Source organism: Corylus avellana, chromosome ca6, assembly GCF_901000735.1.
Source record: "Corylus avellana chromosome ca6, CavTom2PMs-1.0".
In the NCBI taxonomy this organism is placed as follows: domain Eukaryota; kingdom Viridiplantae; phylum Streptophyta; class Magnoliopsida; order Fagales; family Betulaceae; genus Corylus; species Corylus avellana.
Genome location: NC_081546.1, coordinates 19914665 through 19942538, shown reverse-complemented (window position 1 = coordinate 19942538; position 27874 = coordinate 19914665). Strand labels below are relative to the sequence as shown.

The following is a 27874-nucleotide window of genomic DNA, read 5'->3' as shown; positions in this document are numbered from 1 at the left end:
AGCTACTTTAACGTCTATTTGTTAGAGTTCCAAATTCATATAAGCAGCTATGGCTAGAATAAGACGAATTGAGGCAAACCTTACTACTGGTGAAAAGGTTTCCTCATAATCTATACCCTCTTGTTGGGTATAACCTTTTGCCACAAGGCGAGCTTTGTTCCTTTCTATTGAATCGTTCGCTTTGTGTTTGACCTTAAGAACCCATTTGTTCCCAATGGTCTTTCGCTCTGGAGGTAAGTTCACTAAATCCCAGACCTGGTTAGTCTTCATTGTCTCAATCTCATCATTCATTGCTTTAATCCACTCATCTTTTACAGACGATGAGAAAGCCTCTTAAACTGTCCTAGGCTCATCATCATCATGCAGAGCAATCATGAAAGCTTCCCCTTCAATCTTGAAACGACGACGGGGAAGATTTTCACGTTTGCTTCTACGCGGTTGAGGTTGTTGTGAATCCTCCACTAGTGGTATGCTCCCACTATCCCTAGGAGTTTGAGGGATTTCTTCCTTATTCTCAACTAGGCCACTTAGAGCGCCTTCCTCTTGATCCAAAGTCTTATAGAGCTCTAAATTTCTATCAACCTCACCTCTGGTTTGAAACTCATCCTCGATGAAATCCACACCTCGTGATTTTATCTGAATCACCCTTCCATCGGTTTGTTCTCATATCAACACGTAGCCCTCGGAATGCTCTGAATATCTTAAAAAGTTACATTTTTTTTTTTCTCTAGGACCTAATTTCCCATACTTATGAGAAGTGCCATGAACAAATCCTGTTGAGCCCTATGACCACAAGCAACTCAAATTGGGTTTCTTGTCGGTCCATAACTCATAAGGAGTAGAAGGTACTGATTTGGACGGCACTCGGTTAAGAATGTAGGCTGCAGTCAAAAGTGCATCCCCCCAATATGATATTGGTAAGTTAGCTTGTGCCATCATTGACCTAACCATCTCTAGTAGAGTTCAATTTCTCTTTTCCGCCATGCCATTTTGTTTTGGCGTACTTGGCATTGTAAGTTGCCTTTTTATTCCCTTGTCATCATAAAGCCTTTTAAATTTCTTAGAAAGATATTCGCGTCCATGATCAGTTCTTGGAGCTTTAATACTCTTGTCTAATTGATTCTCAACCATATTCATATATCATCTAAAACAATCCATTGCTTTAGATTTATGGGAAATCAAATAAACATGACCGTATCGCGAAAAATCATCTATAAATGTGATGAAATCGAACCCCTCATGTCTTGCCCTCATATTCATTGGGCCACAAATGTCTGAATGGACTAATTGCAATGGAAAAGATGCCCTAGTGGCTTTTCCAAACGGTTTTCTAATTGACTTTCCCATAAGCAAATGTTCACATGTGGACATAGACGCTTTAGCGAGATTGTCTAATAGGCTTTCTCTAGCTAATCTAGTCATCCTTTCTTGCCCAATATGGCCATGCCTAGCATGCCATTTAATTGAATCAACATTATCAGAAGATGTCAATAAAGCAAACAATTTATCATAACTAGAATAATCCAAATCCAATATTAAAAAACCGTCTAAAATAAAACCACACCCATAATATGTTGTTCCTAAATATATGTAAACACCATTATCAAATACAAACCGAAAACCAAATTTAAGCAATGTAACTACAGAAAGCAAGTTTCGTCGAATCTCAGGAGCGTATAAAACATCATGGAGTAATAGAGTGGGTCCACCTCGCAAGTCCAGCTTGTAGGTACCAATACCGAGTACCTCCACGCTAGCTCCATTCCCCACTTTATGTCTCGACTCCCAACAGGAACTCGATGATACTCCACAAATCCGACCAAATCTCAAGCTACATGTTCGGTTGCTGTCGAATCTACAGTCCACATAGGAGAGGAGTGAGCAACCAAAACATGGCTAGATACATAAACACAACGAGAAAAGTCAGAGAGTACCTTCTTCGGCTCAGTGCACTCACGAGCGAAGTGGCCTTCCTTCCCTAGTTAAAGCAAAGCAACTTAGGCTTGTCTTTTTTACCAGCGCGTTTATCTCTCTTACGGTTGTAAGTCCTTGCCTTCTTGAGCCCTAGTCCAGCTGCTCCATGTTTGTCATTGTTCTTGCACTTAGGCCTATATGCCCTGCGCGAACTTGACTTTGCCAAGTACGCGGAACTATTGTGCTTAGCAGCCTCTAGGCACTCAGCTTCAAGTTCCAAATGACGCGAAACATCATCAAAAGTCTTAACGTTCTCATTGTGCGTCTGATTTTGGCTCATAGCTTCTCAGGAGCTTGGTAGTGAACGATTCACCGCTTAGACCTGCTGCTCATCAGTAAGTTGGTTTCCGGCTGCTTTGAGCTCGCGGATCATGGATGACATCACCTTGAGATGCAGCTTCATTGTATGATCTGAGCGCATCTTGTAGGAGTCAAACCTCATGGTCAATCCACGCAGTCTAGTGGCAGAAGTGCCACCATACTTTAACTTCAGTAGTTCCCACATATCTTGAGTTGTTGGATATACCTTGAACTCACCAATTAGATCATTGTGCATGCTGCTTAACATAGTAAAGCGCATAGATTGATCCTTTTTGTGTCAGTTTTTAAAAGCAACAAAATCTCTTATGTTTTGTTCGGTATCCTCTTGCATTGGCTCAGTCAATGAATGGGACAAGTTCTCCAAGACCTTTTGTTCATTTAGAACATATCGAATCTTTCGATGCCATATGTCATAATTTTCCCCATCCAAATTTTCCCCCTTATTCAAATCAGCAACAATAACTTTGAAGCTGTTGTTCACAATTACCTACCTAAATTAATAGGCAAATAATTGGATGTTTTACCTGCAACTGCACGAGGTCAATATAGTAGTATATGGTGCAAATACGGGGTCATTCCCACAGGATTGCTGAATCTTGTCTAAAATCGATTTCCAAAGTAAAATAAAACAAAAGATTGGATTTGAGTTGATAATGATAAAAAGGTAGGGTTTTGATATCCACCACTAATTATATTTAGCTAATATGTCAATATGCCAATGTTTTGATCATGTTATGTATATCTAATGTTTGTCGACCTAAAGGCATGGGTGTATACTCCTTAAGCTATTGATTTTCTTAAGCAACGAGTTAGGCATGGGTGTATACTCTAACTCTTTTCTTTCCTAAAGGATTTACCATGGTGTATACCAAGTTATTATTTAGGAAAACATATATTCTGTGGAAATCGACAAACACATAAGGCGTAGGGCATGGGTGCATACTCCCGGTTCCCCATGTTGATTAACCCAAGAACCCGGTGTGGATTACTTTTGTTACTTATGTTAAACCCAGGACTCGGTCATCCAAATTGATTTAACTAACTAGTTCATACCACATGCACATGTTGATCAGGCACACACATATGAGGAATTCATAAAAACAGGAATTAATCAATTTAGATATCACAATAAGATCATTACAAAGACGCCAATATTGAATATCAACTAAACATAACTAGGGCTTCAATCTAGCCCTACTAAATAAATTAGTTACACATAGAGTTGATGTTAAACATCTTCATAAAATAAAAGAAAAGAAACGAAAAGACTAAACCCGAAACTTGAACTTGAAGAGCTCCAATTCTTCTCCTTTAAAAGCACACATATTCTAGAGGCTTAAGGGTCTATTTATAAGCCTTCAGGAATACTCTAGAACCCTTAAAAATCGTAGGGTTTTAGCCCTAGTTCACACTAAGCTACAAAACCTTAAAGGTGCTCTTTCCATGACAGGGCTGGCGGCTGTTTTGGCCATTACGCAAGGGTGCGCTCGATCGCAGCCCTTGTGCGATCGATCGTAGGTCTGTGATCGATCCTCTTGATGCTTGTGCTCGATCGTGGATGCCTTGCACATTGTGGTCCTCGCCTGTAGTACGCTTGATCACAACTCCCCTGCGATCGATCGCTCTACCGGAGCCTTCCAAAATCCAAAATAGCTCATTTTCAAGTCCAAAACTTCTGAAATTTCTTCTTTTTCTTCCAATGACCTACAAAATCAAAGAAAACACAATAAAGAACTAAAATGACCTAATTAACTAAAACTAATTGATTAAAACATGTAAGTAGTTAAGGACTGAAAATATGAATATTTTAGCACTTAACACACCCCCAAACTTACATATTACTAGTCCCTTAACAATACAAAACTAAAAACAAAAACAAAAAAATGAAAAATAGAGAACAAAAAGATAAATCCATCTTTCGTGGAATGTACGATTGCATTTAGCATATGCAACAAGCCTTTTAAACCTCTAGGAATTCCCTAGAGGACGAGTGAAGTCTCATGAGGGTTTTTTAGAAATGTTACCCACAAACATCATGCACAGTTCATGTTATCCCCAAAAATTAAGTATCACTTCAAGATCGTGATTTTCATTCATAAGCAAGCTTAAAAAGATGAACTCCATCTTCACAATGGATTAGATTCTCAAAGTTCAATTACTTACAAAGGACATGCTTGAACACCACAAGTTTGAAAACAATGTAAGGTGAATTAGCACAAAATTATGAGGCTTCTAAATCTTTCAAATATGTAATGTCTCCATATCTCAAAATTCACTAGAATCCCTATTAGAATGAACAACAATGTCATATTTCATTTTCTTCTTTTCTCTTTTTTTTTTTTTTTTTTGGTCAGGTTGTGCAATGTTTTATTCCTTTAAGCTTTCTAATTGACCCATGTAACGAGTGTTAAGTCAATGACTCCCAAACCAGATGGTTTTAGGGCATTAGGTGTAGAGATACCCCTAAGAATCTATTAACTCGAATCAAAAAGGCTACAAAACCAAACTAACAATAACATTGATCAAATCCAAAATTTTCACATTTTGGCGTGAACACTTAATGCTTTGAGGTAAGAGGTCTAGATACTCAGTGAAAAGCCCATTAATGATCATTTATTTCATTTATATATATATATATATATATTTTATGTATATGCCACAGTGTTCATCTAATAAGCCATCCAATTTCACTCAAGATACAGAAGCACACATATCAGACATCATGTCATACCTCACAAATTAAGTGCTAATGTGCTTGTGTGATCAGATCAAACATGTGATTTTTCAACTGTCCTAAACAAGTAACCAAACTAATAGATTCACTCATCAGATCATGTGTTCAAAATTTTAAGTTCACTGATGAATTTAAGCCATAATTCTTTTTAGATCAACTTAAAATTTTAGGGCAAACATGAACATGCATAATTTTTTTTTTTTTCTTTCAAATAAACAAATAAGCACACTAAACAAATAACATGAAATTGGGACAAAGTGTGTGAACAACATGTGTGCCCATACCCCCAAACTTAAATGACACATTGTCCCCAATGTGTCTATATAAAGGAAAGAGTGTACCCGGGAGATGGATGACATAGTCTTTGAAAGCATGGTTATTTCATTATAGTCACTTTATCAGCTGGAATAGGAGTTTTGATGGTTACAATATGCTACTTCAAGAAAAAAGTTCTCATCAAGTAAACTTATTTGTTTTTGGAAGAAGGAAAGTCAAACCCACAAGAGTGTATAGGCCTTTTTAAGGAACAATGGACCTCTTGCCATTAGAAGATACAGTTATTCAGATATCAAGAAAATGACCAACTTCTTTAGAGATATATTAGGCGAAGGGGGCTTTGGTAGTGTCTACAAGGGAAAGTTGCAAGATGGTTCTCTTATGGCAGTGAAGGTTTTGAAAGAATCAAAAGGTAATGGAGAAGAATTCATTAACGAGGTTGCAAGCATTGGTAGGACCTCTCATGTCAATATTGTCACTCTTATGGGCTTTTGCTTTGAGGGTACTAAAAGAACTCTTATCTATGAGTTTAAGCCTGACGGATCTCTCGAGAAGTTCATATACAAAGAAAATCACTCCAAGGCTAATTGTCACTTGGAATGGGAGACTATATACAAGATTGCACTTGGCATTGCTCGTGGACTAGAGTACTTACATAGAGGTTCCAATACACGAATCTTGCATTTTGACATAAAACCTCATAACATTCTTTTGGATGAGAATTTTTGCCCAAAAATTTCTGATTTTGGCCTTGCAAAAGTATTCTCTAAGGAAGAGAGTATCATATCCATGTTGGGTGCAAGAGGAAGTATCAGAAATGGTTGGGGGGAGAAAGAATATTGATATCGGGGTTGATCGTAGTAGTGAATTGTTTTTTCCACATTGGATTTACAAGCGTCTTGAACTAGATGAAGAACTAGGATTGGAGGGCCTTATGAATGAAGAGGATCAAGAAAGAGCCAGGAAGATGGTAACAGTGAATTTGTGGTGCATACAGACGGACCCCTCAAATTGACCACCAATGAGTAAAGTTGTGAATATGCTAGAAGGAAGCCTCGATTCCATACAAATCCCACCCAAGTATAGCTTAGTTATAAAACATTTGTTTGCTTTTACTGTTATATTAAAAATTTAAGATATCTATAAGATCTCTTATGGAATATTCACTAACAAATTTGAAGGGATTTGCTTTAGCAGTAGTAAAATTAATAATTTGATTTGATTTAAGAAAATCCATGAAAACTTTATAGTACTTTTTTAGTAACCCAAGTTGAAGTGTTCTTTTCGTTTAGTAGTTTCAAAATATATAATTTTAAAAAATAACGATATCAAATTTAAGTTAAACATTGGTAAAACTGTTATTCGGATTTTGAAATTGTGCATTTGAAAAATACACAATTTGCATTCAAACCGCTATTTTTTTAAAAAAAGTTTACACTTAAAACAAGACAATTTTTACGATTTTGTGTAAAAATATATGTTTAATATGCGAAATCGTGAGACTAAATGCACTTTTAAGTACTGGAAGGTCCTACTCAGAGCATTTTCAAAAGAATAGTCAAATTTCTAATGATAGTCAAATTTGACTATTATGAGTGCCTTTTCGTTTTCAGCCGAATATGTAACTTAACTTCTTTTTTTTTTTTTTTCATCTGGTGTAAATAGTAAATAGGTTGACTAACATATTCATTATTCACACTATAAACATTGTTTATTATTTTTTTTTTCTCTCTCTCTCACTTTCTTTCTTTTACTCTATCTCTCTCCTCATCTTTCTTTCGTAGTCTCTCCCACACAAAATAATTTTTAAAGAAACTAAAGAATCTGAGTATATATATAGTTAAGATAAAAATTTATACTTTTCAGTAACTATTTTGCCTACTTTTACCGGAGATGATCTAAGTAGGGGGCAATTATTTGAGTGGCAAGCAGCAAGAGGTTTGATGCCCTGCTTTAGGCAGAATTTAAGGTCAAGTCGTGTAACAAAAATGGGACACAAAAAGAGGAAAACAAAAGAGAAAAAAGGAGATTGGATGGCGTATGTTGAGTTGATGAAGTTAGAATATAGACCCCAACTCTGGGTTGGGTTGGTTGGACTTCAATGTTTGTCCATCACTTCTAAAGGCCAATGGCATCATCCAAATGGGATATACCAAAGGCATTTTTTTTGAGGAATAATTCGAAGTCACTCTGAACTCACAAATCCACTCGACTCTATCTATTGGCCTGGTGGGTCTGTTTTTTGGGAGAGGAAAAGGGAGAAGACCATCTCTTTTCTCCTCCTTTTTTGGAAGAAATACTTTTATTTATGCTTTCTTTTGTTTTTTATGTATAATTTTTTTTCTTAACTTTGTTTTTTGGATCCATTTTCTTCACTTAAAACCTCATACACTCCTCCTACCCAAACCCCCATCTCGAGAAGGATTGTATATCCCATTGGTCTTTGGACACTTTGAGTTCTGAAGATCTTTCTATAATTGATTGGATTAAATTTATTATTAGACTTTTATTTTTTATTTTTTTAAATGAATAAGAGACTTTATTAGCAAACAAACCAATCAACAAAGTAACATCAAATACAAGCCTTTTTCCAAAAGGCTGAAAACTCGACCTCACAGAGGCCTACCCCAACCAACTAAAACCAGAAAACAGTCTGAAGATGAAAATACAGACAGCAAACAAAAAACCAAACTACGAAAAACCACCAAGCCTCACAAACAAAGAAGCCCTCACAAGGGCCTAACTACAAACCACACTAGCATTGTGTTTGAATATATTTGAATGATCATAAAGTTATGGCTTTGATTATGATTGATGAAGATTAGATTAGCCTAATTTAGGGTGATCACGACCAAGGCTGTGAAAACACACGGAGGAAACCTCCATTTTTTTTTTCCGTCAAATATGATGCAAGATTTATGGCGAAGAGATTTGCAAAATATTGACTATCAAGAACAAGACAATATAATAAACCAAAATAAAATTCACAGGACCATTTGGATCAATACTGGCGTAAGCCGGTGGCTCTGATACCATGAAGAAATTCATAATCAAATGAAAAAATAAAATAATAGCGGAATTAAAATAAAAGAGACAAAAGATTTTTACGTGGTTCGGTCTATGACCTATATCCACAAATAAAGCCCTATGGACTACATATGTTTTTATTTAATGAATTGTTTACAATACAGAATGCTTTATTTATAGAGCTTACACATAAATGTAATATTAATCAAATCTCCTAATTTAGGGTGATCAAATCATAATCAAATCCCTAAATTAGGCTAATCTAATCTTCATCAATCATAATCAAAGCCATAACTTTAAGGTCATTCAAATATATTCTAACACATTGCAGCTATTACAAGAATAAATCTGCAGGTAAATTCCACAGAGCAATTAAAACCAAATTCTCTTTGGTTTTAGGAAACTTCCCCTTCCCAGCAATTCTTGTTCTCACTTCCCAGAGAACTTTCCTCAAAATTTGTTCCTCAGAAATGGGTTGACCAAAGTGTTTTATTTCATTTCTAGTGCACCACAAATTGTAGATAACAGATCGTAACACAAGGTGGCAGAGCACCACTTTTCACTCAACATAGAGGCCAATTGCAAACACCACTTCCAAATTTTTGCTTCCCTTATTCTTGACCAAAATTTGGCAGACTAAAAACTCAATCATCCATAGCAACTCCTCCCCCAATGTTCTGCTTCTCTCAAAACAATTCCCCCTAAATCAAATTAAGTAAACTTTGATGGAAGCATTAGAAATTCTCTCTCAACCTTAGCAGCAATAGCTACTTCCTCTGATGGGTTCATTCGCTTCGTTGAAGCCACTTTGGGTCTTGCTTGTGACGTACGTAAATGATGGTGAAGCACTTGCAGCTCTTTTTGCTGCAAAATTAGCCCTTCAACATAACTATCAACAATTTATCCTTGAAGGTGACTAAAACATTTAAGCGTTTTCTTCTCATATGGGACTTTCTCAAGAGATTTTTTTTTTTAAATTTTTTTTTCAAAGTAAAAGGTTTATAAAGGAAATAGTTTCTCAAGAGATTGGTTTTTTGTGAAAATCGACGGCAAATTTGCTTGCATGATTGAGTTAAGAGTGCTCTCATGTTTTCTTTTTTCAACTCCTCTGGGCAGGCCTGGACTCGACTTGTCAAATGGGTAGTATTAGAATAATATGGGTCGAAGCGGTGATAGGCTTGAAACGGATTTGGGCCGCGTGGATAAATGGTAGAGCAAAGAAAAAGCTCCATTTTCCTTTCTATATATCATTTAAATAAGACTAAGGCCCCGTTTGGTTCTCGGATTAGACCCTTGGATTGGATTAGCTAACACTAGGTATACCTAATCCTTTATTTGGTAACACTCTATTCCTGGGAATAGTCTATTCCCATGGGATTACTAATCCTATACACACAGTGTTAGCTATGCCACTGAAAAACGAGTGGCTTAACTAATCATTTCCTGTGGGATTAAAATTATCGTATAAATTGCCCATAACAACCCCACCCTTTTAGCACCCACGTCTCTCAAAGAGACTTTGCAAAACAATCTCCATCTCTCAAAGAGCAACGATCTCTCTTCTCTGTGCAAGGTATCTCTCTCCCCCGCTCTTCTCTTCGATTTTTTTTCTTTGTTTCTTGGTTATTTCATTCTCTCTGTTTCTTGGATTTTTTTTTCTTCTCTGTATTGTTTCTCAGTTTTTATTTTATTTATTTATTTTTTTATTATTATTATTATTATTATTTTTTATTTCTTTTGATTCTCTGTATCGTTTCTCTTTGATTTTATTTAGGGTTTATTTTTTTATTTTTTTTATTCTGTTTCTCCATCTCTCTTTCTCTATACTTTCTCAATTTGATTTTTAATTCAATTATATATATACACACACACACACACACACGCTTGAACACAGGTTTCAAGCGTACAACCTGTTTTCAAGCGTGTATATATATTTGTTGCGTAATTGTTTAAAAAAACAAAAAACCACATACATGACATAACTAAAAAAAAAAAAAAATTATAGTAAAGTTGTTTATGTTTCAAAAAAAGAAAAAAATGAAAGTCCTTAATAATATAAATTGTATTTATATTATAAAGGTATTTTAGGAAATAAGATCACAATACGATTCCATTAACCAACAGATTGCATTGTATCAAACGAAAGAATAAGATTAGGTAGTCTATTCCAGCGTTACAACCAAACAAAAGAATAAGACTAGCTAATCTATTCCCAGTGATAGTTAATCCCAGTGGTAGCTAATCTTTTTTCAATGGAATAGACAATCCGCAAACCAAACGATGCCTAAAACATGAAAATCCGGGAGTGGTCTCACTCTAGGCATGTGGTAAGGTAAATAATTGTCGCTTTTTTTAAAAAAAATAAAAAAAAAATAAAATTATATGGTGATTGAAATAAAAAATAAACCGCTAATAACCGTTAAAAATTGTTAACGGTTTAACCGAAAATAATCACAGCTAAATAATTAGATAATCACTTAAGCTAGTTGCGGTTATTGTTTATACAGATTGACAAAAGCAGTTAATAATTGAGTATCCAATAACCGATTTTATAATATATTATATATATTAATAATAATAATAATTAAAATGTGTTAGGGCCACTGGCCCTTGCCGTTTTAATAAAAATGTTAAATCACCATTTATCTCAAAAGTTTAAGCAAAAATCATTTGTCTCTATTTTATTTTTATTTCAATATTATTTTCTTTTTTCATGATATCAGAACCAAATGTCTTGAATTAAAATATTGACTCTATTATTCACTCATTTATTTAAAATATTTCAAGTGTTGAGTCTCACCAAAAAAAAATTTGAGCGTACACGTGAGGTGAGAAAAGTGTACATGGCAAAACATTCCTCTCATCTTTTTATTTCTCCAAAAACATAAGCCAATATCTTTTTTTTTTAAATATTTAATTTTTTTTATTATTACCAAAAAACCCTTTTCACATTTCTCTTACAAAAAATTTAAATCACATAAATCATTTTTTATTAATATTAAAAAAAAAAATTCGAAAGGGGCCAAAATTCCTGGATTGGACGCTAGTGTGTTTTTCGTAACCTCACCTTCGGCCATTTTATTGCGAACTTTCCAGTGGGGGACTTATGGTCCAAGTCAATGTCACCTTTCTCAGTCAAAGTTAAAAAACAAATGGTCAGCATCTAAATTGGTAATGTGACAAAACCCGCCCATCTCTTACACCATTCAACATATATTATACAATATTGCCTCCAAACCCATCTCTGATCACTTGGTCTTCTAAACAATGGATTTCAATCTCTCTCTTTCTTCCATCATCATCATCCTATTCCTCTCCTTCTTCTTAACAATACTGCCGCCGTCTTACTGCGACGTCGAAGATGATCCTTTTGAGGTCTGCAACCGTACGCATGCCTGTGGTGGCGTCAACATTACGTTCCCTTTCTGGGGAGGTACCCGACCTGATTATTGCGGTCATCCAGGGCACGAGCTCACATGCCTCGAAACTGATCAATACCCGGTTATGGGATTTGAAGGTCTAGACTTCCGCGTGCTAAACATCAACACATCTTCTCCAACCTTTACCATTGCAAGGTCGGACCTCTTGGTTGATCCTTGTGCTCCAAAGTACCAAGATACCATCTTGAATTACGATTTGTTTGACTACGCTTCAACCGATCAAAACATAACTATATTCTACGGCTGCCCTGATGTTCCAGACATCCCATATAGATTTAATTGCAGCCATGGAGTTAGTGATGGGAACATATATGCTTATTACTTGGTAGACGAACATCCCTGGAGCCGCCAATTATATCCACAATTTAATAGGTGCGACAACAATATCATGGTTCCGATTCTCCGGAGTAGTGCTCTTGCTCTTCTTGAAGACACTCGGGGTGGAGCCCCGGCTGTTGAAAAGGCAATGGATGAAGGTTTTGAGGTGGATTACAACAATGGATTGGCGAGTGTCTGTGGGGTGTGTAAGGATTCAGGTGGGGTATGCGGTTCCAACTCCACGGGGGCGTTTGTCTGCTATTGCCGTGACGAAGTGCAACCTTATATGTGTCCAAAGCCCAGTAAGCATGCTCTGTTCTCTTCTCTTCTCACTTTCTTAATTGGATGGCTTAGCTAGGCTGAACCATATATATATGCATGTGATGTTGTTCATTCAATTTGGAAGACGAAGGACAATTGATTTATGTTTTTTCTAATGCTCATATCAATACAACTTCAAAAATAGGATAATTGTGTGACAGCTGCTGCAATCTCAACATTAGCCCACTTATTTTTCTCTTTTCACTTTACCTGTTTCCTAGTTTCAACTAATTTGGGTTGAATTAATTAATGACGTTCTAGCCTTGCACCAGTTAAAAAGATAATTAATTTACTACCATGGCATATATTCTACCAAACATTCATTAATTGATCCTACAGTACAGGATAGATAAAAGATAATGGGAGAAATAACAATAGAGCTAAATATGCATCAAAGATGGTTTATAAACTGGACTAACAATGACACTAGGGCTTATCCCACATCACCCGAAAAGCGAGAGATGAATTTTCTGAATAGTGTAATTTCTCCCCTTAATTATCTAATTTCCTTAATATTGTGTAAATTAAAAAGGTTGCAAGTTCAATTGACCTGTCAAACTTGGCTGCAAACTGATCTATATATGTACACTAATCAGACGACTCTGGTGAACGCCAACCCAAAGTTCAATTAATTTAGAAGAATGCTCTCACTATCTGAGATAGGTTGCTTAACCACGTCAACACCATAACTTGTCAATAGTCAAAACCGAGGAAATCACTACGAATTTTCACGCCTCTATATATATAATATTGATTGGGAGTTTGTTGAAGCCAACCCAAATTATGTAAGGATATTTGTTCTCTAGTTCGGGTCAAAAATTACAATTAAAATGCACACACTTAGTATGACGGGTCTTAGATCAAACTAAAAATTAATAAGCTAATAACAACTGTTTGGCAACTCATTTTCCTCCCTTCAACACTATTATAAACACTTTATTTTCTCAAAAAAAAATCAAAATAAAAATATTCTCGCATTTTTATTTTTTATATCTCATAATTTACTTTTTACTACTATTCAAATTAAAAAATCCTGACAATATATGTACATATATATATATATACTTTTTCATACTAAACTTTTTTACCCTTTTTTTTTTTTCACGTCAATTCGAGCTAGGGGTGGCCAGTATAGGCCAAGGCCCCCCCAAATCCGTAAGAATTTATTTTAAAAGGTATATTTTGATTGTAAACTTATTTGGCCCTACCCATTAGAAAAAATTTTGAATTAGAGAGATGAGTCTGGACTTACGCCGCAATGTGCAAACTAATCTGCAACTAGATTCTTTGAGTATTTGAAAAATGAAGGAGATAGACGAACATGTTTGCCTGCTGACGTGAGCAACAATAACAAAGGGAAAATGGTGGAAAAGGGTTTGCCAAACACTCCCTAAATACTTGTTCCATAAAATTATGTTAAATTATCTTATGAAACAAATTCTATATATCTTAAAATAGTATGAGATCGTGATTTTCGAAAATAGTATGTTATTCTGGCCCATTGGTAAGTTGTAAGTCTTTTCTTCACCTTATATACCAAGAAAACTTAATCTAGTCATAAAATATAAATTGGCCCTATATTTTCTTTTTCCCTTTTTACTTTTTATTTTTTATAAATAAACGTCTTTTACTAGACAACAAAATAAATGCTACTTTGCATTCTCAATTAGTAGCATTGTCATTGTCTTTTGACTGCTAAGAGAATGCTACTACTTGAGAATGTTTCACAATGCCAGTACTAGTGTAGCTGATTTACATTAAGCTCCCTTTAGGTTATTTGGAGTAGAATTAACTTTCGTCTATTAGATATATGTGGAGTTATCTTCACAATCTTTGTTAAATACCATTGAGATTTCGATCTATTAAGGAGATTCATACTTTTGACAGTATTTTAGTGAGTCAATAATATAGTATGTTGAAATAGCACTCAACCCAAAAAGCTTTACCTTATCAGTTTGGACCCAACTATGCTATATTAATCACTTACACTTCTTACGACTTTCCAATGTTATACTCACACATGTATACTCAACAATCTCCTCCTCATGTGTGGTTGTAAGCTATGTCGGTTTTGCCCAAGTCACACACTTTTGTCATTGTTCCATCAGTTCTGATACCACTTGTTAAGGAAATTGATATTTCGAGGAGTGTTTTTTTAGAAACTCATATTATAACATGTTGAGACAGCACTCAACACAAAAGTTTAGGCCTATGTGTTTAGACGCAATCGTGCTATATTAATCACTCATCCTCACACATGTATAATCACACAAAAGCATGTCAATTTGGCTATATATGTTCGTCTTTTAGTTAAATGTTTTATTATTTCAACTAAAACTAATATTTCTCTACAACTTCACAATGATGCAGGTAAGCGCAGCTGGAAAGTAATGGTAATAGTATTAGGTAAGATACTCTTCAACTGAATTTCTTGTTGATATTGATGTTAAGGTGCTTGCTTGAATAGCTTATATGAATGATTGCATATGAGATGATCTATCATTTCTTCAACACATAAATAGCAGCTCCCTTTTCACCCCTTCCGTGGGGTGTGGCTATTTATCAAATCCTTGAGTATTATTTCATGCAATGATAGCACTGCATTGGCACCAACTTGAAGTATTATTTAATGCAATAAAAGAATTATTATATTTCTATATTAAAATTAAAACTCTCTTATATTAACCTTTTGACTCAGCTTTTAACTTATATTGAGCCGTCTTATGATTTTTTTTATTTTTTTATTTTTTTGTTTTTTTGTCCCTACGACTTGCAATAGATAAATTTTCATAATTTATGATTTTCCTCGTAGGTCCACTGCCAGCGTATCAATCAAAAGTTACTCTCTTATTATGCTCTTGCAATAGATCATCCTTATAATTTTCTTCTTCTTTATTAGTTGGTGCCAAGGCAAGAATATGTGATTTTATCAAGGTTCAGAACACCCTTAATATCTATTTTGAATTACTTTGGTTTATGCACCACGTAATTTTATAATTTTCTATTAATTGATTACAGTCACTTTATCAGCTGGAATTGGAGTTTTGATGGTTACAATATGCTGCTTCAAGAGAAAGCTCTCATCAAATAAAATTATTTGTTTTTGGAAGAAGGAAAGTGAAACCCACAAAAGTGTCGAGGCCTTTTTAAGAAACAATGAACCTCTTGCCATTAGAAGATACAATTATTCAGATATCAAGAAAATGACCAACTTCTTCATAGATAAATTAGGTGAAGGGGGCTTTGGTGGTGTCTACAAGGGAAAGTTACAAGATGGTTCTCTTGTGGCAGTGAAGGTTTTGAAAGAATCAAAAGGTAATGGAGAGGAATTCATTAACGAGGTTGCAAGCATTAGTAGGACCTCGCATGTCAACATTGTCACTCTTATGGGTTTTTGCTTTGAGGGTTCTAAAAGAACTCTTATCTATGAGTTTATGCCTAACGGCTCTCTCGAGAAGTTCATATACAAAGAAAATCGCTCCAAGGCTAATTGTCACTTGGAATGGGAGACTATATACAAGATTGCACTTGGCATTGCTCGTGGACTAGAGTACTTACATAGAGGTTGCAATACACGAATCTTGCATTTTGACATAAAACCTCATAACATTCTTTTGGATGAGAATTTTTGCCCAAAAATTTCTGATTTTGGCCTTGCAAAAATATGCTCAAAGGAAGAGAGTATCATATCCATGTTGGGTGCAAGAGGAACTATAGGATATGTAGCTCCAGAACTAGTTTGTAGAAATATTGGGGGGGTTTCTCATAAGTCAGATGTTTATAGCTACGGAATGATGGTTTTAGAAATGGTTGGGGGGAGAAAGAATATTGATATCAGGGTTGATCATAGTAGTGAATTATTTTTTCCACATTGGATTTACAAGCGTCTTGAACTAGATGAAGAACTTGGATTGGAGGGCGTTATGAATGAAGAGGATCAAGAAAGAGCAAGGAAGATGATAATAGTGAGTTTGTGGTGCATACAAACTGACCCCTTAAACCGACCACCAATGAGTAAAGTTGTGAACATGCTAGAAGGAAGCCTCGATTCCTTACAAATCCCACCCAAGCCTTTCTTCTCTTCCCCACCAAGATCACCGGCAGATCTTTCAACTACAACAGAGACATCGCAGGTGATTCTTTGATGCTAATATGCGCATTTACTATTAAAGACAACTACATTTGATTGCTAAGCTAGGCTATATCATAATATATGTCGTTATAGCTTTCAGCCTAAATTTACAATGATGTGAGTCTTGTTAATTTGCTACAGACTTTCATGTAAGTAGTTGTACTAAATGATTGTATAATAAATTAAAACTAATAGGAAAGCCCTATACAATATCAAAAGCACTTAAAATTTACCATAATTTTAGTTGATTACACAAACATGAAACACCAAAGTGAGTATTGAAGCTTTTTTATGAAGCTTAGTTTAACCGATATATATAGGAACTCATTTCAGAATCTCCAAAAATTACCAAAACGTAAGGTTTGTTGCTTTGCGAATTGATAGGAACGCATAGGAAATATAAGTTTTTTTTTGAAAAATCAATCTGATCTCATTTATAGAAAAGTGAAGAGCATAAAAGTTCTTACAATCAAAATCCAAGCCGAAGCTAAAAGATTACATATCATAGAGGGCAATAACAAACAGATCTTATATTGAAGTCCAAACTATGACACCAAACATCCGCTAACCCATAGCTAATCTTTAGTTGTAACAGCAGATCTGCTCTAGGCAGACAATTCAATGCATAGATAGCTCTTATTATTCGACCCTAAGATTAAAAAAAACTCCATGACGACACTCATTCTCATAGACCTGAAGGCTAGAATACCGTTCACATCCACAACCCTAAGGGTCTTGACCAAATCATAAGGCGAGCAGATCAAGATAGGATAGAGCCTTATTACAAGCAGCATGAAATACAAGCAAAATAGAGGAAAATGAAAAAAAAAAAAAAAGCAAGACAATACAACACAATATAACCAAAATACAAGGAAAAACAAAATAACCGAAAAAACAAAAAAAGGAGCACACTAGGCGGAAGTCAGCAGCCGAAAGAAAAGCCAATCGCATGCTTGTTGGACACCGAAGCGAAGGAGGCGTTGGAAGCTCGACGTGTGAACATTCACACGTCAATAAATGAATTTTAATTTTTTAAAAAATTTCATTAGTGACACGTCAAATGTTGGCACATCACTAACTAATAAAAATTGTAATATTCTGTTTGTTAGGAAAAATTAAAAATTTAAATTAGTCTAATTTGGTGACGCCACTGTAGCATGTCACGTGCTAATTTAGTGACGTGTGAACATTCACACGTCAATAAATGAATTTTAATTTTTTAAAAAATTTCATTAGTGACGCGTCAAATGTTTGCAGGTCACTAACTAATAAAAATTGTAATATTCTGTTTATTAGGAAAAATTAAAAATTTAAATTAGTCTAATATTGTGACGCCACTGTAGCACGTCACGTGCTAATTCCCCCACACGTCACCAATGGATTCATGGGCACACGCCGCACGCGCGTGATGCTTTTCGATCTTTTTTTCTTCCTCGATCCCTTCTTCTCCCAGCACGGCGTCATCCTTTCTTCTGTTCTTCAACTCAGTCTCTCCCTCTCCGTCATTGCCTCTCCCTCTCCGGCGGTCTCTCTCGCTCTCTCCTCTGCCGAACGTCACCGCCGAACAACAACCCTCCGCTGCTGGAGTACCTAAAAACGTGTGGGCTTGCTTAAAGGTGTGAATCTCCTCGATCTATTGTCGATTTTTGTTCTCTTTCACTCTCTTGGGTTTCTCTCCCTTCCACCCTCTCCAATTTTCTCATTTTATGCATTGATTTTTGCTTGATTCTCTGCCCCACTCTGGCCATTCCATTGATTAAAGCTCCAATATTGCCGGTCAATTAGGTCTTTCTTATAGTAAATTTATTTGAGCTTGTGTTCTTCTATGGATTGGGTTTGCTGCTTTTGACGTTGTTTGATAGTGTTATTGAGCTTATGGGATATTTTTTGTGAAAGTTGGTTTGATCTATTTGTTTGTTCACAAATAGGAAATATTTGGTCTTTATGCTCGATCTGTTTGGGTCTCCTGAATTGGTCGGAATATAAAAAAAAAGACAAAACAAATTCTCGGTCATACTTAATTCTATATATATATATATATATATTATGCTTTAGAAGGCAAAAACAGTTGAATTGAATGAAAGTGGGAACTGTGATGCAGGAAGGAGAAGCGAGGCTTGTTAGAGATGAACTCCGAAGCACTGCAAGCCCCCAATAATCATGATTATTATAGTTTTTCTTATATCTAATGTCATGACGTCAAAAAGCATTTTGTTATTTTCAACACTTTTGTTTTCCTGAGAGTTGTGTAATTGGTATTGATGATCCAAAATTTGTAGGTATGAGGATTTGGGATTTGAAACTCTGATTAATTTTTTTTTTTTTTTTGGTTATTATTATTATTTTTTTTATAATGAAGTTATTGAAAAAAAAAATGGGAAAAAAGTTATTATTATTATTTTAATATATTTTTTTTAAAAAAAAAAAAAAAACTTTAGTGACGTGCTGAAAATTGACACGTCACTAAAGTGGTGACATGCCATTTTATTCACAAGTCACCAAAACTTTTGTGACGTGTCAAGTTTGACACGTCACCAAAAGGTGACGTGTTAAAAATTGAAGGACCAAGAAAAAGACATTTTTTATTATTTTTTTTAAATATCAAATAAAAGAAGGACCAAAAAAAATATTGTTGCTTCACACATTTTTTTCATTTTTTATTTTTATTTTATTTTTTTAAATTAAAAAATAAGGCAAAAGTTGGCTCAAAGTTGGACAAAATAGTTAGTCCCTGTCATCCTTCTTTTGAAAAAAATACATTTTTACTCTTATGAAATTGGACTTCTCTTTTAATTTTGATTCTAATGTTTAAAAAATTGTAGTGTACTCCTATTTTTGTAATTATTAGCGTAGCCATTCCATTTACAAAATTCGTCTTCTCCAATGAGAGTAGGCCGCCCCTGATGTGCGACGCATTCTTCCATTTCTTTTTATTTTCTCTCAATTAAGGAGTAGGACCTTGCCTTTTAATTTTTCCACCTCCTCTGGGTAGGTCCGGTAGGACTAGAAAAATATGGCTCCAAGGGATGATAGGCTTGAAAGCGATAATTGGACCCTTTGGACGTTTCGTTGATACTTCTGATTCCAGAACCATAGCTTTATTGGCTGTACTGAGTAGAGGAGTCATATGGGTTCTTCTCAGTAACCAACCACAAGATTTCCACCAAGACTTTTGACGATTCTCCTCCGCAATAATTTTTTTTTTTTTACATGTATGAACCAGGAGAAGAAAAGTGAAGAAGGGGATTTGAATTAACAATCTCTGCTTTATAAGGCGTGATTTCTAATCGATTGAACTATTCATTCGAGACCTCCTCCGCACTAATGCTATCTTCAAAAGGTAAATTAATTTCCATGATTCTAAGACCGATATAAAAATAGTGCCCCTCATCAATAAGGTTGGGTTCGGTTTTGGATAGACTTGACTCAGACTAAGTTCATTAATAAATGACAGATTTTTTTTTTTTTTTAATAAATTGTTGTTTAATTCAGTTTTTAAAAGTGTTACGTGTAATTTAGCATATAAAAACCAGATTTATTTTAACATATCTTTAAAAACGCATAACAATTTTAGGAACTGAATTAAAGAAATTCTTACAATCTACTGAGTAAAAAATTTGTATCCTTGGATAAATGAGCCAAATTTTCTTACGAAGTCTGATGCGAGAAGTCTAACAATCATACCTTTCTCCGTCAAAGTTCAAACAAATAATCAACATTATGCTGCTGCTGCGTCCTATACATTACCTCCAAACCCATCTCTCACCTCATCATTCTTTAATTTTTCTCAGTGATTTTTGAAACAATGGATTTCAATCTCTCTCTTTCTTCCATCCTCATCATCATCCTATTCCTCTCCTTCTTCTTCACAATACTACCGCCATCTTACTGCAACGAAGATGATCCTTTTGTGGTGTGCAACCGTAACTATGCCTGTGGAGGCGTCAACATTCCGTTCCCTTTCTGGGGAGGTACCCGACCTGAATATTGCGGCGATGAAGACCACGAGCTCACGTGCGCCAACAATGAATACCCAGTTCTCGGATTTGACGCACTAGACTTCCGCGTGCTAAACATCAACACATCTTCTCGGAGCTTTACCATTGCAAGGTCGGACCTCTGGGATGGCCCTTGTGCTCCAAAGCTCCTAAATACCTCTTTGAATTTAACTTTGTTTGATTACCGTTCGAACGTTCAAAACATAACTATATTCTACGGCTGTCCTGTTCTTCAAGACATCCCAAATAGATTTAATTGCAGCCAAGGAGTTAGTGATGGGAAAATTAATATTTCTTATTACTTGGTAGACGAATCCCCCTCGAGCGTCCAATTACATGAACAACTTGTAAGGGATTGCGACAGCAGTATCAATGTTCCGATTCTCCGGAGTAGTGCTAGAGCTCTTCTTGAAGACCCTCAGGGTGGAGCCCCGGCAGTTCAACAAGCAATGGATAAAGGTTTTGAGGTGGAATACAACAATAGATTCGATAATCTCTGTAGGGGGTGTAAGGAAACTGGGGGGGTATGCGGTTCTAACTCCACGCGAGCGTTTGTATGCTTTTGCCGTGATCAAGTGCAATCCTTTACATGTCCAAAACAGGGTATGTGTGCTCTGTTCTCTTCTCACTTTCTTAGTTAGATTGTTTTTTTTTTTTTTCTAATGCTCATATGAATAGAACTTAACAAATAAATCACGTATAGGGGAATTGTATGACAGCTGCAATCTGATTAGTCTACTTATTTTTCTCCTTTCAGTTGAACTGTTTGCTGTTTTTCAAACTAAATTTCCATGAACTAATGAGGCTAGTTTAGAATTACTGCTCCTCTTCCTTACCCTTATGTTAATTTGAAAAATTCAATTGGCCGGTCAAACTTGGCAAACTCTATATACAGTGCTCGGACTGAAGTTCAATTGACTGGTGTCGAGCTCTTGGTGGGGGGGAGAAGAATGCTCTCGTCTCTTACAGCCTTATATAGATTGGTTCCACGTCAACACCATAACTTGTAAGCACTCAAAAGAGTGGAAAAAGATAGGAATGTTTAAGCCAACCTTTTTTTTTTTTTTTTTTGGTCGAACTGGATCTAGTGCGGACAACACTAAAAATATGGGCGTGAGCGCTAAACCATTAATGAAACTCATCATGATCCACAAATAAAGTTGATTGTGAGCTTGGAATTAGGATCCTCTCGGGCATGAGCGCTAAACCATTAATGAAACTCATCATGATCTGCAAGTAAAGTTGTTTGTTAGCTGGGAATTAGTATCCTCTTCATATCAACTAGATAATATTCAGTTAGTTATATTATAAGGGTATTTTTGTTCACTCAAAAAGTGAAAAGACAAAAATACTCCTAAAATATATATAACCGTGAGCTTGTGGGAAATGATCTAGTGTGATGCAAGTAATGTTAGGCAAGTGAGCTCAACTTGTCGAAGGCTGCTGAATGAAGGAAGCTACTGGTGAGGTGGTTGAAAGGATGTTAAAGACAGTGGCTAGAGATTGTTGGAGGCGGTGGTCGACCCACTACTGTAGGATGTCGTTGGAGGGCCACTAGAGTAGCTTGATAGAAGAATGTTGTGTTAAACTACTACTTTTTCCGTAAGCTTAAACTGATAGAAAGAAGTAAATTTAATCACTTAATTTTAGGGGTGGGTATTGGTTCGGTTCGGTTGGGTAGAGCTATTTTCGGTTCCGTTAACCAAAATTGTTGGTTAAATCAGTTAATTCACCGATTACATTTCGATAATGATTTATTTCGAAAGTTTGGGTTGAACGGATATTTCGGTTAAAATCGATTTGGTTAATCGGTTAACTGTAGGCTTTTCTAATTAGGGCCCAAATTTTTTTTTAGGCTAAAATTAATTAACACAATAAGAATCCACTATACATATGTTCTACTAATAAATTGGTCTTAGAATCCACCAACTAATATGTTCTGCTAAAAAAACTAGCTAATACTCTCGTAATCATCATTCTACTAAAAAAATATTTATTATCGACTAATTTGGTTAACCGACAAAAAATATTTATACCAATTAACCGAACCGAACCGACGTCGATAAAAAAATTCTTAACCGATTGTCAACCGACTTTTGGCGGTAGGTGATTAATGTTGGTTGAGTCGCAATCAGTAGGTAGTAAACAGTTAATCTGCCCATCCTTACTTAATCTTTAACACTTCCCCTTATGTGTGGGCTCAAACACCTGATACCATGTTAAAACATCATTTATCCTAAAAACTTAAGGTGATAAGAAAAGATAAATTTAATCACTTAATCTTTAACATACCCGAGGCGGTGACTAGAATGTCAGAGGGTCGTTGAAAATAGAAAGGTAGCGACTGTGGAAGGTTGGTGAAGGTTTGCCAGAGTAAGGCGAAGGGCGGCTGACAACTGGTCGGATAGTAGCCGGCCAATGGGGGTTGTTTGTGGCAAGGGTGATGGATTGGACCGTTGACCAATGGGCCTGGTTGGGTTTAGTTGACCCGTGGACTGGGTTGACTAGTTTCAAACCAGGTAGTGAAATGGTTCGGATTGATCTGAAGGCCCTATGGATTGAGTTGAATTGGTGGCCTAAGTCACAAACTAGACCGAAGCAGGCTGAAAACACAATGGACTAGGTTGAATTATGTGAGCCGGGTCGACGAACTTAGTTGAACCAGCTTGAAACTCGGGTGGGCCAGGTCTTAGTTGGAATCTGGTAACCTTTCTATATATGATTTAAATATATTTTTAAATAAGACTAAAACATGAAAATCCGGGAGTGGTGTCTCTAAGGGGTAGCTCAATCGACTGTGGACTACGTCTAATGAAGCGGAGGTCACTAGTTCGAATCCCCCATCCCCCTTCCCTTGTGTGGACATGTCAAAAAAAAAAAAAATCCGAGAGTGGTCCGACTCTAGGCATGTGGTAAGGTAAGTAATTGTTGCATTTTTTTTTTTTTAAAAAAAAAAAAAATTATATATGGATTGAAATAAAAAATAAACCATTAATAACGGTTAAAAATTGTTAACGGTTTAACCGAAAATAATCACAGCTAAATAATTAGATAACTACTTAAGCTAGTTGCCGTTATTAATTGTTTATATGGATTGACAAAAGTAGTTAATAATTGAGTGTCCAATAACTGATTTTATAATATATTATATATATTAATAATAATAATAATTAAAATGAGGCATGACCATTGGCCTTTGTCATTTTATTTATTAAACTTTTGAGACAAGTAGTAATTTAATATAATATCAATTTAAACTTTTGAAACAAATAATAATTTAGCAAAGTATTAGAAATGATAGATCTTTGTGTATTTGGCAAAACATTCCTATCATTTTTTTTATTTCTCCAAAAAAGAAGCCATTATATATATATATATATATATATATATATATATTACCAAACAACCTTTTTCACATTTCTCTTAAAAGAATTTAAATCACAAATTCCAATCGAAAGGGGCCAAAATTCCTCGATGGTGTGTTTTTCGTAACGTCACCTTCGGCCATTTTATTGCGAACTTTCTAGTGGGGGACTTATGGTCCAAATCAATGTCACCTTTCTCAGTCAAAGTTAAAAAACAAATGGTCAGCATGTAAATTGGTAATGTGACAAAACCCGCCGCCCATCTCTCACACCATTCAACATATATTATACATTTCCTCCAATTCCAAACCCATCTCTGATCTTCTAAACAACGGATTTCAATCTCTCTCTTTCTTCCATCATCATCATCCTATTCCTAGGATCTTCTTTTTTAATTGATCGTATTCAGGATAGATAAAAGACGATACATAGGCGTAGCTTGTTTCCCAAACCAACTGTCAGGTTAATGTTGAAATCTACGACTTCTAACTTGGCTCCAAACTCATCTATAAACGCCAACCCAAAGTTCAATTGATTGGGGTGGTGTTCTCACTATCTTCAATTGATTGGGGTGTACCACCTCAACATCATAACTCGTCAACAGTCAAAACCGAGAAAATCGCTAGGAATTTTCACTCCTCTATAAGTTGATTGGGATTTTGTTGAAGCCAACCGTTTTGCGAGAAAATGTCCTATAGTTTTTAATATATTTTTAGGAAAAATTATTCTTTTTCCTATGAACTACTACCATGCGATGACCATTTTCTCCATCAACTACTAACTTTACATTATGACCCCATCAAATTACCCTTTTGTTATTAGAACCCCCTTCTACCAGTCAAGGTCGTTAAGTTAGACGGTTAACCGTACTGTTCACGACACTGTTCACAGATACTGTTTATGCACGTGATGGGTTGACTGTCCGACTTAACGACCTTGATTGACAGAATGGAGGTTTTGGTAACGAAATGGTAGCTTGATGGAGTCTTAATGTAAAATTAGTAGTTGATAAAAATATATGGTAACCAAGTGGTAGTTCATTTAAAAAGAAATAATTTTCCTTATTTTTTATGAAACGAAATTACGTAGGGATATTCGCTCAAAAGTGGAAAATTACAGCTAGTAAATACTTGTTCAATAAAAATATGTTTAATGAAACAAATTCTATAAGTCTTAATTATCCTTTCAGTTCCCAACTGGGAAGAGAAAACAAAGAAATGTGCGAATATATTATCTGATAAAAAAAATTAATTAATAAACTGGGATAGTGATTGATACGTTTGTGACTTACAAGCGATAGGCCAATAAGAAGGGTTTCCCCAGTAGTCTTTTAATTCAATAAGGAACTTTTGTTTGTGTTCCACGTAAAGGCAATTCTAAATTCTATAGAGTTAGAATACTAGTTAGCTAGTGTCCTAGCGAGTCTTAGTCGGTGATAAGGAGTCAGTACAAAAATGTTGCATTTTAATGACTTACCAGTAGTGGCGTTTTTAGGCCAAAAAATGTCACTAATGGTGTGGTCATGTGTTAATAGCGACGTGGGTGACACGTAAAAAAAACTTGTAGTCTATACCGAAAATTAGTGAAGTGTGGATTTGATCACACGTCACTAATTGGTGACGTGTGAAATTACACACGTAACCGTCCTAAAGGCGACATGCCAATCTTGGCACGTCACCAATTGGTGACGTATTTTAAATTGGTATGTCACATTTTTTCGTAACGTGGTAATTTGACACGTCACCCATTGGTGACGTGTCACCAAATTGACACGTCACTTTGTGTAATTTCAGAAGTTTTCTTTTTTCCTTCCCATATTTATTTTTGAAATTTTTCGGGGCGTTTTACCCAAATTTCGGTGTTTCACTACATGATATATGAGTTACACATCTACTACAACTACATTAACTATCCATCTATCCATCAACTACAACTATCCATTAACCATTTATATCTAGAGTAATTTTAGAAGGCCTACTTATGTCCTACTAAAAATACGCGACTATTAAAATCAACCTTTGATTAAAATTCAATAATGATCAGTCACAAGCCCAATGATGATTTTAATAGCCACATCATTCTTAGTAGGCCATAAGTAGGCTTTCTAAAATTACTCTTTACGAATAATCCATCTACCCATCAACTATAACAAATAATCCATTATCACAAATAAATCCAATTATACATCAACAATATCACTATGTATGACACTTAAAAGAATTAAACAATTCATGTTCATAAAAAAAATAGCCTAGCCTAGCACTATATATGACACTTAAAAGAATTAAACAATTCATGTTCATAAATAAAATAGCCTAGCCTTGCATTATATATGAAACTTAAAAAAATTAAAAAATTCATGTTTTTGTCAACTTTGAGGGTAAATGTAATTTTTCCTTATTTTAACTTATCTTTAAAAACGCATAACAATTTTTCTTTCAATCTACTGAGTAGAAAATTTGTATCCTTGGATAAATGAGCCAAATTTTCTTACGAAGTCTGATGCGAGAAGTCTAACAATCATACCTTTCTCCGTCAAAGTTCAAACAAATAATCAACATTATGCTGCTGCTGCGTCCTATACATTACCTCCAAACCCATCTCTCACCTCATCATTCTTTACTTTTCTCAGTGATCTTTGAAACAATGGATTTCCATCTCTCTCTTTTTTCCATCATCATCATCCTATTCCTCTCCTTCTTCTTAACAATACTACCACCATCTTACTGCAACGAAGATGATCCTTTTGTGGTCTGCAACCGTAACTATGCCTGTGGAGGCGTCAAAATTCCGTTCCCTTTCTGGGGAGGCACCCGTCCTCAATATTGCGGTGATGAAGACCACGAGCTCACGTGCGTCAACAATGAATACCCAGTTCTCGGATTTGAAGCACTAGACTTCCGCGTGCTAAACATCAACACATCTTCTCGATCTTTTACCATTGCAAGGTCGGACCTCTGGGATGGCCCTTGTCCTCCAAAGCTCCTAAATACCACTTTGAATTTAACTTTGTTTGATTACCGTTCGAACGTTCAAAACATAACTATATTCTACGGCTGCCCTGTTCTTCAAGACAACAACATACCTGAAGCCTCAAATAGTTTTAATTGTAGCCAAGGAGTTGGTGATGGGAAAATTAATATTTCTTATTACTTGGTAGACGAATCCCCCTCGAGCGTCCAATTACATGAACAACTTGTAAGGGATTGCGACAGCAGTATCAATGTTCCTATTCTCCGGAGTAGTGCTAGTGCTCTTCTTGACGACCCTCAGGGTGGAGCCCTGGCAGTTCAACAAGCAATGGACAAAGGTTTTGAGGTGGAATACAACAATAGATTCGATCATCTCTGTAGGGGGTGTAAGGAAACTGGTGGGGTATGCGGTTCTAACTCCACACGGGCGTTTGTCTGCTATTGCCGTGATCAAGTGCAATCCTTTACATGTCCAAAACAGGGTATGTGTGCTCTGTTCTCTTCTCACTTTCTTAATTGGATTGTTTTTTTTTTTCTTTCTAATGCTCACATGAATAGAACTTAACAAATAAATCACGTATAGGATAATTGTATGACAGCTGCAATCTGATTAGTCTACTTATTTTTCTCTTTTCAGTTGAACTGTTTGCTGTTTTTCAAACTAAATTTCCATGAACTAATGAGGCTAGTTTAGAATTACTGCTCCTCTTCCTTACCCTTATGTTAATTTGAAAAATTCAATTGGCCGGTCAAACTTGGCAAACTCTATATACAGTAATCGGACTGAAGTTCATTTGACTGGTGTCGAGCTCTTGGTGGGAGAAGAATGCTCTCGTTTCTTACAGCCTTATATAGATTGGTTCCACGTCAACACGATAACTTGTAAACAGTCAAAAGAGTGGAAAAAGATAGGAATGTTCAAGCCAACCTTTTTTCCTTGTTTTTTTCGTTTTTTGTTTTTTTTGTTCTTTTTGGTTGAACTGGATCTAGTGCGGA

At 35.6% G+C, this 27874-nt stretch overlaps 2 protein-coding genes and 1 pseudogene across 2 annotated transcripts; all 3 read left to right on the top strand.

Moving 5' to 3' along the window:
* The first annotated feature begins 5377 nt into the window (after positions 1 to 5377).
* Positions 5378 to 6440, top strand: LOC132185308 (LEAF RUST 10 DISEASE-RESISTANCE LOCUS RECEPTOR-LIKE PROTEIN KINASE-like 2.1; annotated as a pseudogene).
* A 5159-nt stretch (positions 6441 to 11599) lies between these two features.
* On the top strand, positions 11600 to 16556 carry LOC132185307 (LEAF RUST 10 DISEASE-RESISTANCE LOCUS RECEPTOR-LIKE PROTEIN KINASE-like 2.1). Its single transcript, XM_059599100.1, has 2 exons — positions 11600 to 12392; positions 15430 to 16556. Exons 1-2 carry the CDS (start codon positions 11600 to 11602, stop codon positions 16554 to 16556), a joined length of 1920 nt encoding a protein of 639 aa, XP_059455083.1.
* Positions 16557 to 26552: 9996 nt separating this feature from the next.
* Positions 26553 to 27553, top strand: LOC132185306 (LEAF RUST 10 DISEASE-RESISTANCE LOCUS RECEPTOR-LIKE PROTEIN KINASE-like 2.5). The gene is made up of 2 exons (XM_059599099.1): positions 26553 to 27360; positions 27516 to 27553. The coding sequence occupies exons 1-2, from the start codon at positions 26553 to 26555 to the stop codon at positions 27551 to 27553; spliced, it is 846 nt and encodes a 281-aa protein (XP_059455082.1).
* The last annotated feature ends 321 nt before the right edge of the window (positions 27554 to 27874 follow it).

What these genes read in the sequence shown, in the direction of transcription:
- LOC132185306 (XM_059599099.1), top strand. Translation starts at nt 26,553, where the DNA reads ATGGATTTCCATCTCTCTCTTTTTTCCATCATCATCATCCTATTCCTC. An exon ending in CTTTACATGTCCAAAACAGG is followed by an intron (nt 27,361 to 27,515) that starts GTATGTGTGCTC and finishes TTCTCTTTTCAG; the next exon opens with TTGAACTGTTTGCTGTTTTT.
- LOC132185307 (XM_059599100.1), top strand. Translation starts at nt 11,600, where the DNA reads ATGGATTTCAATCTCTCTCTTTCTTCCATCATCATCATCCTATTCCTC. An exon ending in TTATATGTGTCCAAAGCCCA is followed by an intron (nt 12,393 to 15,429) that starts GTAAGCATGCTC and finishes AATTGATTACAG; the next exon opens with TCACTTTATCAGCTGGAATT.